The following is a 14,877-nucleotide window of genomic DNA, read 5'->3' as shown; positions in this document are numbered from 1 at the left end:
GAATCACTGGCAGAGAGTGGCGCAGAGTGAACATTCAGAATCGGCCTCCCCTCGGGCACTGGCCCACGCTGGGCTGACCCATTCTCTTCCTCAGGATTTCTCTGTTCCGCTAGCAGATTTCTCATCGCCCTGCCTCTCCGCCTGCCCGTCAGATCCCAGCGGTGGGCACTGGGCAGGTGCCACCTGGGACCCGGGACCTCCTGGCACATGCAAACAGAGCCAGGAACTTGTTTCAAGGCGGGACCCTTGCACCTCTGACCTAGTCAGTGCCAGGGAGCCCCCCCTTTGCCCCCCAGTACCCCTGACCTCCTAGACAGACAGCAAGGCAGCCCGAGTCCCCGGTGAGCTGTGTCCATCAATCCGATCCCAGGCTCCAACACAGAAATACCGCATCCCTCTTAGCAACCTCTTTACGCCTTTTCTTTTTTTTATATATTTTATTGATTTCTCACAGAGAGGAAGGGAGAGGGATAGAGAGCTAGAAACATCGATGAGAGAGAAACATCGATTAGCTCTACCTCCTGCACACCCCCCAGTAGGGATGTGCCCGCAACCAAGGTCCATGCCCTTGACCGGACTCAAACCTGGGACCCTTCCGTCTGCAGGCCGACGCTCTATCCACTGAGCCACACCGGTCAGGGCTCCCTTCACATTTTCTGAGCGTCGCCCGGGGCAGCGAGCGCCATGGGAACAGAGCGAGGAGCAGCCCCCTCCGTCCCATCACTTCTCCTTCCATCACTCCAGACGGCCCCTCGGTGGGACCTCAACAGCACCCGCCAACTATGTCACCGAATCACCAAATGTGTCACCCAATCACCAGCTATGGCACCGAGTTTGCCCCCCGATTTTGTGGGGGGCACCCAGGAGGACCTGAGAGAGGGGTGGCCTCAGACTCCAGACCCACTGCCCACACATAGAAGGACACTTCCCTGTGCACGATGTCACGTGCCCACCTGTTCTGTCATGTGCTGGGGGGGGCGGGGTGGAGGAAGACAGATGTAAAACCATCTGTCCTTTTTTTAAGATATATATTTTATTGTTTTTTTACAGAGAGGAAGAGAGAGGGACAGAGAGTTAGAAACGTCAATGAGAGAGAATCATCGATCAACTGCCTCTTGCACACCCCCCACTGGGGATGTGCCCGCAACCAAGGTCCATGCCCTTGACCGGAATCGAACCTGGGACCTTTCCGTCCGCAGGCTGACGCTCTATCCACTGAGCCAAACCGGTGTCGGCCATCTGTCATTTTTATACCCAGGCCAACAGCTCTGGACTCAACTTCCATGGTCTGAACCAGGGGTCCTCAAACTTTTTAAAGTGGGGGCCAGATCACGGTCCCTCAGAGAGCTGGAGGGCCGGACCATATGAACTACTAATTCCTACTGTAACACCTCGGCTGCGCTCCCTGCCCAAAAAACCTGGCGGGCCGGATCAGACTCCTCTGCGGGCCGCATGTGGCCCGCGGGCCATAGTTTGAAGACCCCTGGCTCTGAACCCTCCCCAAACCCTCTCCACCACCAGAGCAGGCCCTTTCATGTCCCCTTCTCTGGGGATTCCTCCGGGGAAGACAAGGGGTTGGGGGCCTCCGTTGTCACCCCTCCTCCCGCCTCTCCCCGGAGCCGGCTGCTCCTCCCTGGAGCAGCTGTTTTGGGGGACCCTGAAGTCACCGGAGCCCGGGTCCCGGGGCGCAGTGTCTGCGCGGTAATTCCTCCCCAGAGCCCTTCAGCGTCCTTCAGCCCCTCGCCCGGTGGCTGCAGGCAGGCCGGCCCGGATTGCAAATAACAGGGTTGCTTTCATTAAATCATCTTTTCTATGACCGTCTCGTCCCCGTAATGGAAACCTCTGCTAAGGTGTTCCGTGAAGCAGGCAGAGCGTCGTGCTAATGGATGGCCTGGGTTAATGTCTGACAAAAACAGGGGTGACATGGAAATAACCTGCTTCTGAACACGTAAAAGAAAGGGGTGGGGTGGGGAGAAGCAGCAGCTAGGGATAATTTTGAAGAATGTAAGCCAATTAGCATTCATCGTTTTTTGTTTTTAATATTTTTTTTTTATATTTTATTGATTTTTTTTTTTTTTTACAGAGAGGAAGAAAGAGGGACAGAGAGTCAGAAACATCGATGAGAGAGAAACATCGACCAGCTGCCTCCTGCACACCCCTCAGTGGGGATGTGCCTGCAACCAAGGTATTATACATGCCCTTGCCTGGAATCGAACCCAGGACCCTTCAGTCCGCAGGCCGACGCTCTATCCACTGAGCCAAGCCGGTTTCGGCTAGCATTCATTGTTTTTATTCCACCTTCCTTCCCACCTGAAAGGTCACCCAAGGGGGTATTGGCGGGTTTCAACTCCTCTTTTTTTTTTTCTTATACCTTTGGGGCTGCTGCCCAAGAGAGCCTGCCTGCAGGTCCTTCATCATCGCAATTAGAGACGGAGGAATCTGAACCTCACCTGGGACTCCCGAGGTGCGTTCCCCGGTGCAGGTCTGCGGGCAGGTGCATCTGCATGTGTGTGCGTGCGTGTGTGTGTGTGTGTGTGTGTGTGTGCACGTGTGTGTGCATGTGTCTCAGAGACTTCTGGGGGGCTCAGCCTCTTCCCCAGCGAGACTCCGCGATTGGCTGAGCCTGGCCGGCCGTGTTTGAATCTTGGACACGTTTCTGCATCCACGTGCGCACGCAGGTGCACGGGGGCTCAGCTCAGCTCCAGGTGCTGCTGCTGCCGAAAGAGCAGGAAGAGCTGAAACGCGGGCGCCATGGGCTCCGTGAGGCCTGGCGGCGCCCGGCAGGGCAGGGCAGGTGTCCGCGCCTCGTGGCGATGGCCTCACAAAGCACGCTGGGATGCCCAGTGGCCAGAATCAATGTACGTCTCAGCTTAAAAGACAGTGCCTCGCCCTGGCTGGTGTGGCTCAGTGGATAGAACATCGGCCTGTGGACTGAAGGGTCCCAGGTTCGATTCCCGGTCAGGGCACAGGCCCGGGTTGCGGGCTTGATCCCCAGTCCGGGGCGTGCAGGAGGCAGCCGATCCATGACTCTCTCTCATCATGGATGTTTCTCTCTCTTTCTCCCTTCCTCTCTGATATCAATAAAAACATATTTAAGGTTTTTTTTTAAAAAAAGACCCAGGCCTGCACTCAGCGGGGATTTTATTGTAACGCTGCTCCCACAGCTCCGGGTACAGCCCCGAGGCCAGAGGGTGCTCGGGGCCTGGGGAGGCGGGAAGTGGAAGCAGCAGCAGATCCGCCTCCTCCTCCTGCGAGATGTGGGGGGCCTCGTTTCGGGGTGTCTTCCTCCGGGGCCGCCCCCGCGGCGGGGACCTAGGAGGAGCCTGGACACATGTGTGTTAGCCCTGGCTGGGAACGGGACGGCTGCCCCCCTCCTAACAAGCCGGGGTTCATGCAGAGACCGTGCCCACCGAGAGGGCGAGAGGGGCCACTCCCAGGCCCTGTGTGGCCACCTTGGACCCCCAAGGTCAAGGCCCTCCACCTCGGGCTCAGGTGCAAACAGAGACATGGCCCCTGGGATGGATGAGGGCAATCGGAACAGCAGGTATCCTCCTTCTTCACCTCTCCCCTACCCCCCCCGCCCATGCCATCAGCCACGGCGGCCCCAGCTCAGCGGCCAGCTAGGCAGGAGGGCATGGATGGAGGCTCAGGTGCCCAGGTGGTTAGTGGGGAGCAGCACATCCCGGGGGAGCAGAGGGGCAGGGGGCAGGGGGCAGGGGAGCAGAGGGGCAGGGAGCAGGGGCAGGGGGTGAAGCAGGGACAGTTTGGACCAGAAGCTGGAGAATGACCCTTGCTGAGGTCGGGCCTCAGGTGAGACCAGCCCACGTCCTGGCCGGCACGCCCCAGGGGCCACGGAGAACGAAGGGCAAAGCCACTGCCCGCAGAGGAACCTGTACAGGCCCCGCGGGAGGCCATGCCGGGAGACCCTGGGCCCCACGCTCACCTCGGGGGCTCTGGCTGCCATCGGCGGTGGGGCCCCGGGCCCAGCGGCCAGGGAGCAGCACCCGGTCCCACTGGTGCGCCTCCTCGCGGCTCAGGGAGTCGGGGGACCAGCTGCAGATCTCCAGGCGGGAGAACTGCCTCAGGAACTCCGCGAAGGACATCCTGGGGCAGGGACAGAGGGGCACCGTCAGAGCGCTGGGCTGGCGGGGGGCGGGAGGAGGGGGGAGAGGAGAGGGGAGCAGGGTGCCTCCTGGGCACAGGGGACGGGCGATGGGGCTAGTGTTCTGCTTTCTTTCTCTCTTTTTATTTATTTATTTTTTTTAATATATTTTATTGATTTTTTTACAGAGAGGAAGGAAGAGGGATAGAGAGTTAGAAACATCGATGAGAGAGAAACATGGATCAGCTGCCTCTTGCACACCTCCTACTGGGGATGTGCCCACCACCCAAGGTGCACGCCCTTGACCAGAATCGAACCTGGGACCCTTCTGTCCAGAGGCCGATGCTCTATCCACTGAGCCACACCTGTTTTGGCTCTTTCTTTTTTATATATATATATATTTTATTGATTTTTTACAGAGAGGAAGGGAGAGAGATAGAGTTAGAAACATCAATGAGAGAGAAACATCCATCAGCTGCCTCTTGCACATTCCCCTCTGGGGATGTGCCCGCAACCAAGGTGCATGCCCTTGACCAGGAATCGAACCTGGGACCTTTCAGACCTCAGGCCGACGCTCTAGCCACTGAGCCACACCAGTTCCGGCTGCTCTGCTTTCCTACAGCCCACAGATACAACAAACACAGGGGCTGCAGTCCCATCTCCTCCCCATCGTCAGCTTCTCCTCTTACCTACGGGAGCCCATCAGACATCTCAGCAGGCAGGCAAAGGGAATGAAGGCTGAACTGGGGTCCCCCCTAAAGAGACCCCCCCTACTTCATCCTCATGGGCGTCCTCTGAGCCAGGCCACGTCCTGAGCACCTGCCCGGACCCACCCGCCAGGGACCTGTCCCCCTTCGAGGGGGAGCTGAGCCCGAGGTCAGAGACCCAGGAGGATGGCTCGTTCCTTTGGGAAGATACGGGGAGGCAGGCAGCCGAAACCGGTGTGGCTCAGTGGATAGAGAGTCGGCCTGCGGACTGAAAGGTCCCAGGTTCGATTCCGGTCAGGGGCATGCACCTTGGTTGCGGGCACATCCCCAGTGCGGGGAGGGGTGCAGGAGGCAGCTGATCGGTGTTTCTCTCTCATCGATGTTTCTCTCTCTCTCCCTTCCTCTCTGTAAAACATCAATAAAATATATTATTAGAAAGAAGGGGGGGAGGCAAGCAGGTGAGAGTGAGGTGCTGAGGGCCCGGGGCTGGCACTGCCAAGGCGTTGGGCATCCTGGCTCAGAGGCAGAATCATCCGCCGGGGGAGGGGGAGAAGGACGGAAGGCACCCAGCCCTGGCCGGAACCACGGCGAGTTTCTCCAACATCCAAGGGAGTCGCCCCACATCCGAACGGGGGGGTGAACCCCACCACAGGCCGCTCTCCGGCTGGCAGCTCCTCACCAGAACTCTCCGTCCTCGGCCTCCTTCTCCAGCTCTTCCTTCTTCCTGGGGTCCACGTGATCCCACTCCGGGGCACTGGGGCGGGGGAGGAATGAAATGATTTTTTTAAATATATATTTTATTGGTTTTTCTACAGAGATAGAGAGTTAGAAACATCGGTGAGAGAGAAACACCGACCAGCTGCCTCCTACACACCCCCTACTGGGGATGTGCCCACAACCAAGTTCCATGCCCTTGGCCGGAATCGAACCCGGGACCCTTCAGCCCGCAGGCTGACGCTCTATCCACTGAGCCACACCGGTTTCGGCAATGATTTTTTTCTTTGTTAGTTTTGGTTAATCCCCACCCAGAGATATTTTTCCCGCTATTTTTTTTTTTTTTTTTTAAAGAGAGAATGGAAGGGAGATGGAGAGACAGAGAGAGAGAGAGAAATATCAATGTGTTACATGGTCCCAGGGCCGGGGATCGAGCCTGCAGCCCAGGTACGTGCCCTGACTGGAATCGAACCCGCGACCCTTCAGTCCTCAGGCCGCTCTACCCACTGAGCCACACCGGTTAGGGCTGCCGCCCTTTCCTGAACGGGCTGCATGACTTGAGGACAGGAATATGGGGGAACGCACTACGCCACCCAGGTCATCACGATTGTGTCTCTGCACCACGCTCGCTCTCCCGCCCCGGGGGGGGTGGGGGAGAGAAAGGGGGAGAGAGGACAGCTCATACCTGTCACTCCAGGCGCCCGTCCACTCCACTTCGCCCCACGGGTTCCTGAGTCTGATCAGCTTCTCCCGGCGCCCCCGGACATCCACCTGCAAAAGCCATGGCAACGGTGGCCCCCGGGGCCTTGCACCCGTGTCTGCACCTCTGAGCTGCACCCCACCCTCTCTCAGGGACGCCCGGACTGATTGATGGTCACCGTCACGCGCACACACACACACACACACACACGCGCGCACACACGCACACACACGCACACAGGCACGCACACACAGGCACATGCACACAGGCACACACACACGCATGCGCACACACGCACACGTGCACACAAACACACGTGTGCACACACATACACACATGCGCACGCGTGCACGCACGCACATACGCACGCACACACACACACACACGCACACACACACACCCCGCCCGGCGTTACCTCCTCAACCCCGGTGACCGAGTACGCGTGGCTCTTCACCAGCTGCTGGCGGGTGAGGTCCTCCGCCTCGGCCGCGCTGGAGACCTGCGTGGGGAGCCGAGTCCACTCAGGGCGGCCGCCCCCGGCCCTGAGGGGGCTGGTCCTGCAGGGCTGCCCAAGGACACGCCGCCCGGCCCCGGGGCCTCGGGGTGGGGCTGGGGGTGCAGGGAAAGGGAACCTCTCCATGAAACCTCCCTCTCTCCCTCCCCCCCACACACACGTTTTCATGAGACCTGCAGCTCCAGGCAGCGTGCTGTGTGGCTGCCGAGCCTTTAAAATGTCAGGGAAGCTGAAATCGGTTTGGCTCAGTGGACAGAGCGTTGGCCTGCAGACTGAAGGGTCCCAGGTTCGATTCCGGTCAGGGGCATGTATGTTGGTTGCGGGCACATCCCCGGTAGGGGATGTGCAAGAGGCAGCTGGTCGATGTTCCTCTCTCATGGACGTTTCTAGCTCTCTATCTCTCTCCCTTCCTCTCTGTAAAAAATCAACAAAATATTTAAAATGAGCAAAGAACATAAATAGACACTTCTCCAAAAAGGACATACAAATGGCCAATAGTCATATGAAAAAAAAAAATGCTCAAAGTCACTAACCATCAGAGTGATACAAAAAAAAAAAAAAATTTAATAAATAAATAAATAAAATGTCAGGGAAGCTAAAAACGGTTTGGCTCAGTGGATAGAGCGTCGGCCTGCGGACTGAAGGGTCCCAGGTTCGATTCCGGTCAAGGGCACGGACCTTGGTTGCGGGCACATCTCCAGTGGGGGGGTGTGCAGGAGGCAGCTGATGGATGTTCCTCTCTCATCGATGTTTCTAGCTCTCTATCCCTCTCCCTTCCTCTCTGTAAAAAAATCAATAAAAAAATGTTTTTTTTAATGTCAGGGAACCGGGAACTCATTCGTCACGCCGCCTGCAGGAGGGACAATGACCCAGAACGGCTGCCCTGGGCGAGTCCTGATTTTCACTGTTTTCTCGGACTGAACTTCCCAGAATCCTCCTGTTCCACAGTCTCCTCTGCACCCCATGCCCCATGTCACCCCCACCAAAAACACACGCATCCCGCTAGGATCTCCGTAGAGACCTGTCACCCACGTGTCCCCCACGGGCCTCGGCCCCCAGTGAGCGGGAGAAAGAGAAGAAGCAGGCGGGTGGCCACAGACCCCGCGGCTGGGTCTCCATGCTGCTTTGGCGTCCATACCGCCAAGCCCCCGCCAGGGTGTGGGCCTGGTTTCAGAACCTCTCGCTTCTTCCAAGTCCATCCCGTTGTCGATCATCACGTCCGCTTCCCCAGATCCCAACATGACTTTGCAACAAGGCATAGCCGAGCGTGGGCAGAATGTTTCTATAGAATAAAAGCCTACCACGCTAAGTGCCTGGTCATCTGGTCGTCTCGTCCAACCAATCAAAGTGTAGTAGGCTAATGATATGCTAAGACCGCTCAACCGCTTGCTATGACGTGCACTGACCACCAGGGGACAGACGCTCCAACCGGTACGTTAGCTTGCTGCTGGGTTAGGCTATCCCGGGCTCAAAGCTGCATTCTTGGGGCCATGTCCCTGGTACCAAAGGGGCTCCCACCGTGAGACCCACCCCAGTTCCTCCCCACCTGGGACCGCCAGGGTGCCACTGGGCTTGCCCGTCGAGTCCCAGGCTCTGCACCGGCCCCAGGCCCGCCCGGCCCCCGCCCGGCCACCCACGGGGAGGGGAGCTCACGTCGATGGAGCAGGCCAGCAGGGAGCCCGCCCGGAGCGCCTTCCGGATGATCTGGAACAGGCCGGTTGGCGGCCTCCTCAGGTCAAAACACTCAGAGATGCTGCCCGTGAAGTCCTCAAACCCCTCCACCGTGGACCCGCCGGCCAGGGCCTCGTAGGAGCCGTTGAGCCTGTTGAGGAGGACAGAAGGCACTCTCCGCACCATCCACGGCCCTGAGCGACCCCAGGGTCCGGCCATGGAGGCGGCAGGGGGAGGGGGACGAGGCTGGGACGAGGCTCGATCTGGAGGTAACAGAGGAGGCTCGATCTGGAGGTAACAGAGGAGGCTCGATCTGGAGGTAACAGGGAAGGTGCCGGGCCACCATTCCAAGTGGCCAACTCAGCGCCTAGCCGGGAGCCCATCTCCGACCCCCTCCCCCCAGGCCACCCTTTGCCAAGCGTCACCTGTGCAAAGCTGACCCTCGCTTCTTGGGGTTCTGAGGGTTTGGGGGGATGGGCAGGGATAGGGGCGAGGGGGACCCTCCCTCAAGGCTGAGAGGCACCCCGAGGGACCTGCTGGCGGGACACGGCCGGAGAGGAGCCGGGGTCCCAGAGAGGGTGCCAGGGAGGGAAGCGAACTGAAGGAGCCAGGAGAAGGCACTGAGCGTCATATGCCAGCAGGGAGGAGGAGGACGGCTGGACCAGCAGCCAGTAGACTCTGGCGAGTTTGGAATCTGAGTGCCTTCACTTTCTTCTTCTCCTCCTTCTCCTTCTCCTTCTCCTTCTCCTTCTCCTTCTCCTTCTCCTTCTCCTCCTCCTCCTCCTCCTCCTCCTCCTCCTCCTCCTCCTCCTCCTTCTCTTATTTTATTTATTTCTTTATTGGTTAAGGTATCATATATTGGTCCTCAACCCCCCATTCCAACTCCCCACCCCTCCCCACTCATGCCCCCACCCCCACCCCCTATTGTCCTTGACCACTGGTTAGGCTCCTATGGGTGCACACAAGTCCTTTGGTGGATCTCTCCCTTTTACCCCCGCCTTCCCTCTGAGGTCCGACCGTCTGACCCGTGGCTCCTTATCTCTGGGTCTGTTCTTGTTCATCATCTTCTCCTTCTTTACCATCCTTTTCCAAATCCACGTGGGCCCACCCACGGCCCCTGGGGTGTCAGAGAAGAGGCAGCCGTGGCTCCCCCATTCACACGTGCCTGGGGACAGCACTGAGCCTGCCAACGACTCCCAGCCCGAGTCTCTGTCTCTCTCAGTCACCGAGGGCCCAGCCCATGGGGGACCAGGTGCAGGGAAAGGCTTGGGCGTGGCCCCTTGGGTTTGGGGGCGAGGGGGCAGGTGCAATCCCCAGGGAAGACTGGGGGGTCTCCGGGCGCCTCCCCACACACACACACACACACACACTCACTTGGCGTAGGCCTTCTCCAGCAGGGCGCTCCAGAACTCGCTGCTGTCGGCCGAGTGCAGGAAGAGCAGCCGCCCGTCCCTGGTGGGCAGCCTGTCGTCCACCACCACCTGCACCCACTGGCCGCACTGCCAGAACTGCGGGGGCGGGGGGGGGGGGGGTTGGGAGGCAGGGGGAACCCCAGAGAAGCCTCTGTGAGGCTCACTCTTTCCTCGAGGCCCTGAGGCCTGGGGGAGCCGGGGGGGGCGGGGGGGGGGAGGGGAGAGAAGGAGTGGATGTGTAGCTCAGTGGTCGGCAAACTCATGAGTCCACAGAGCCAAATATCAACAGCACAACGGTTGACATTTCTTTGGAGAGCCCCATTTTTTTTTTAAACGTGAACTATCTAGGTAGGTACACTGTGACTGACTTAATGAGGGGACTCCTAAGCTGGCCTCTGCTAAGAACTCAAGGGGCCAAAGAGCCGCCGGTGGCTCGCGAGCCGCGGTTTGCCGACCGCTGGTGCAGGTGACTGGATGGGTCGCAAGCTCAAGGGAGTGGAGGGGCCATTAAAACGTAGGCTCCTGCCCTGACCGGTGTGGCTCAGTGGATAGAGCGTCGGCCTGCGGACTGGAGAGTCCCAGGTTCGATTCCGGTCAAGGGCATGTACCTTGGTTGCGGGCACATCCCCATTAGGAGGTGTGCAGGAGGCAGCTGGTTGATGTTTCTTTCTCATTGATGTTTCTAACTCTCTCTCTCTCTCTCTCTCTCTCTCTCTCTCTCCCCCTTCCTCTCTGTAAAAAATCAATAAGCCAAAACTGGTTTGGCTCAGTGGATAGAGCATCGGCCTGTGGACTGAAATGTCCCGGGTTCGATTCCGGTCAAGGGCATGTACCTTGGTTGCGGGCATATCCCCAGTAGGGGGTGTGCAGGAGGCAGCTGATGGATATTTCTCTCTCATCGATGTTTCCAACTCTCTATCCCTCTCCCTTCCTCTCTGTAAAAAATCAATAAAATATATATTTTTAAAATCAATAAAATATATTTTAAAAAATAAAAATAAAAACGTAGGCTCCCGGGCCCCACCCCAGAGCTTCTTATTGGGCAGATGTGATTGGGTCGACAGAGTGTCCAGGAAGGGAGTGTCCAGGGCCGAAACGCACTGACCTGGAAGCGGAAGATTCCGGCGTAGCTCTCCTCGAAGCTCTGGTCCCTGGGCACCACCCGGTACAGCAGCTCTTCCTTCAGCGTGAGGGACGCGATGGCCGCCAGCAGCCAGCAGTCACCTGCCGGGGCCGTGGGGACAGGCCGGTCAGGCCGGGCCTGCGGGGTCCTGCTCTCTCTCCCTCCCAAGTCCGTCCCCGCATGGAGGCGGCCGGCGTGGGCCAGGAGGGCCACTGGTCCCGACCGTACAGAGCAGACCACACGGCACCCCCGGGGCCTCCCAGGAGCCCAGCCAAGACCCGGGGGGACGGGGGGGACAGCTCCAGGCACACGGGGCCTTCCCCCCCGGCCCAGAGGACAAAGGCCCTTCGCTGAACCCGGGCTCTGTCTTGGGGGGCTGCTGGGGGGTGGGTGCAGAAGCAAGAAACCATCCCTGATGCTGACAAAGCAGCATGTCTGACGAGCCACAAGGTCCTCAATCCTGTGAGCATCCCACCAGGACCCGGCCCTGAACCCGCCACGTGACCCCCTCCTCCCCCCCCACCCCCCCGCCCCCTGCCATGGTATCTGTAAGTGAAGAATCAAACACACTTTCCCGGAATATCTCCTTCACAGTGTTGCCAGCGTAGAGCGAGCTACCACCGTTCTGAAAGCAGGCCCCAGCCCTGGCCGGTTTGGCTCAGCAGATAGAGCATCGGCCTGCGGACTCAAGGGTCCCCGGTTCAATTCCGGTCAAGGGCGTGTACCTTGGTGGAGGGCACATCCCCAGTGGGGAGTGTGGGAGGCGGCCGATCGATGCTTCTCTCTCATCGATGTTTCTGACTCTCTCTCCCTCTCCCTTCTTCTCTGTAAAATGAGGTGCCCTGCCCTAGCTAGCTTGCCTCAGTGGATAGAGAGTCAGCCTGCGGACTGAAGGGACCCGGGTTCAATTCCCGGTCAGGGCACATGCCTAGGTTGTGGGCATGAACCCCAGTGGGGTGTGTGCAGAAGGCAGCCGATCAGTGATTCTCTTTCATCATTGATGTTGTTAACTCTCTCTCTCTCTCCTTCTCCCTTCCTCTCTGAAATCAATAAAGAAATATTTTTTTTTAAAAAAAAGATTGTGTTCACTTTACAAAGATTATTTTAAAAAAATAAAAATAAAATAAAAAATAAACTAAATAAAATGAGGTGCCCTGTGACCTTCCAAACCACAAAGGTTTCCATCGGATGGGAGACACTTTCCTAGCCAGAACCAGGAGGAAAAAGGGGGAGTGGACCCCCCCAAAAGATGAAGGTTATCGGGTCCCGATGGAGGCTGAGATGTGGGTTGTTTTACTGCTTTTCCGCAAGTGGGATGTGTCTCTCGTTCCTTTCCTTCCCTGCCCCGTGTGTCGGGGCTGCCCCTGGACGGCCGGTTCAGAATCCCGGCCAATCTACGTCAGAGCCACGCTGTCCCCGAAAAGGCCAGTCCTGTCCCTCCTCGACCACTAGGCCCCTGGGGGATCAGGAGTGCTTCAGGGTCAGGTCGCTACTGCAGACAACCTCGGGAGTCTGACCCCTGAGGCCAGAACGTACACAACAAAATAAATGATTTCCAACGCGTCACTGCAGCCGCCTGGAGGGAACAGGAGCGGCTGGGAGGGGGACACCTCTCAGTCCTGAGATCCTGGGCCCCCTGAGAGGAAGCTGGGCTAGCGAGAGGCACCCCTGCTCCCTTACTAATCATAAAAGCATCGATGATGACGGTCCCTAATTGCAGAGACGTGGCTGTGTTATAGGGCCAATTATGGCCACATAAAGGCAACCGCAGGCGGTCACGTGTAACAGCGTCATCTGACGTCACGTGTGTTCACAACCAGCAGGACAGGCCCTGCTACTCACCCAGGTCACCCTGGCAGATGTCCGCGCGGGTGGCTCCACCGGCGATGAACTGGGGGCGGGGGCACAGCTCCTGGGAGCAATTGGAGACAAAACACACGTCATACGACGCCCGGGGATGGTGGCCACAAGACCGAGATGGCTTCCCCCACCACCCGACCCAGGAGGAAAACACCCGGGGACATGAGGACTAACACGTATGAACCTCTCAGGGGCCACAGGTGTCCCCAGGTTTGTAAGGAGAGGGCATCTCGGCCCCGGCCGGAAGAAAATTCCAGAAGTCCTCTCTCCGGGGCTAGCTTTCTGCTGGAACTCGGATCAGAGACACAGAGCAGTTTGACAGCCAAAGGAGCTGAAAAGAGGCCAGAGGCTCCCCCCCACACCCTCCCCTGCGAACACACACACACAGACACACAGACACACACACAGACACACAGACACAGACACACACACAGACACACACACAGACACAGAGACACACACAGACACACATACACATACACACACATACACACAGACACACACACAGACACAGAGACACACACAGACACACATACACATACACACACATACACACACACACACAGACACACACATACACAGAGACACACACAGACACAGACATACATACACACACATACACACAGACACACACAGACGCACACACATACACAGAGACACACACACAGACACAGACACACATACACACACAGAGACATACACACATATACACACACATATACACAGAGAGAGAGACATACACACATATACACACACACACACACGGGCACACGCACGCACACATATACACAGAGAGAGACATACACACACATGCACACACGCACATACACATACACACAGAGACATACACACACATATACACATACACAGATAGAGAGACTTATACACACACACACACACAAAGAGACATACACGCACAGAGAGACATACACACACACACACACACACACACACACAGGACACTGTCTATTTTTTCTTCCTGAATAACAACCACGTCTGTCATTAGCGATGGTGACCATCACTCAGTAAGGCCCTCAGCGCTCCACAAACACCGTGACTCAGGCCCGGCCGGCTCCTGAGTGGGTCCGAGGCAGGAAGGCTTTGCACTCACACCTTCTCGTGACCACACAGAGAGAGACACACACACACACACACACACACACACAGAGGCCCGAGGCTCCCCCCATAGACACACACACACACACACACACACACACACACACACACACAGAGAGGCCCGAGGCTCCCCCCATAGACACACACACACACACACACACACACACACACACACACACACTCCCAACACGCGAGCCCGGTGCTGGCCTCCGCCAGGCCCTCCGCCTCCTCCGACCCCAGCGCCAGGGTCTGTCCGCGGCCATGACCCTGCCCGCCGCTCCCCTGCAGCCCAGAGCCGATGCCGGACACAGACAGGCCCCTCAGCCCCCCACCCCGCCCGGCTGCCCGGCCCTTACCGGGGGCCGCCTCCAGACGACGCCCTGGGTCTGGGGGGAGCCGGGTCCCAGGTCCTCGCAGCCCAGGGCCGCCGGGCCCGCCGGGAACTCGGGGTCCTCAAACAGCTCCCCCGCATCCAAGCACCGCCGCCGGAGCATCTCGAAGTCCTGGCCCCGGTGGTTCACGGTGTTCCGGTTGGAGCCGGGCACCGGGGCCCCCGGAGCCGCCATGGCCCGGCCGTGGGGGGCTGCGTGGGGAGGACAGAGGACAGGGCTGCTCCGAGCGAGCTCTCCGAGGCGGAGGGGAGCTATAAGGCGGCGGGGAGGGAGGTGGAGCTGGTAAAGGTTTCCCCGGAGGGAAGTGAGTCACAGCCCAGAGCACACAGGTGCCCGTGGTGCCCAGGACATGCCCGCCTTCCCTGCCGGCCTTTCCCCCGGGGCCTGGAGGCTGAGGAATCCCCAGGGGCACCCCCGGGCCACTCACCCGGGAGATGCATTGGGACCCCAGCTGCCCCCCTCTTTGCAGGCCCTGCGTGCCTCCCCCCCATTCCCCAGGGTTAAGGCGAGAAGCTGTCTGACAGCTGGAGGCTGGGACTCACCAAGACTTTGGAGCCTTCGCTGGT

General features: G+C 58.6%; 1 protein-coding gene across 1 annotated transcript; it reads right to left on the bottom strand.

The window, feature by feature from the left end:
- Positions 1 to 3,178: 3,178 nt before the first annotated feature.
- On the bottom strand, positions 3,179 to 14,485 carry LOC311614014 (calpain-8-like; the record flags this gene model as incomplete). The annotated part of the gene is made up of 10 exons (XM_084868503.1): positions 3,179 to 3,323; positions 3,944 to 4,104; positions 5,489 to 5,563; positions 6,209 to 6,294; positions 6,639 to 6,722; positions 8,391 to 8,559; positions 9,783 to 9,916; positions 10,926 to 11,044; positions 12,786 to 12,855; positions 14,276 to 14,485. The coding sequence occupies 10 exons, from the start codon at positions 14,483 to 14,485 to the stop codon at positions 3,313 to 3,315; spliced, it is 1,119 nt and encodes a 372-aa protein (XP_084724629.1). The 3' UTR covers positions 3,179 to 3,312.
- Between the last annotated feature and the right edge of the window lie 392 nt (positions 14,486 to 14,877).

Source organism: Pipistrellus hanaki (assembly GCF_964339955.1).
Source record: "Pipistrellus hanaki genome assembly, chromosome: 20".
Classification (NCBI taxonomy): Eukaryota; Metazoa; Chordata; class Mammalia; order Chiroptera; family Vespertilionidae; genus Pipistrellus; species Pipistrellus hanaki.
This window is presented reverse-complemented; position numbering and strand designations above follow the sequence as displayed.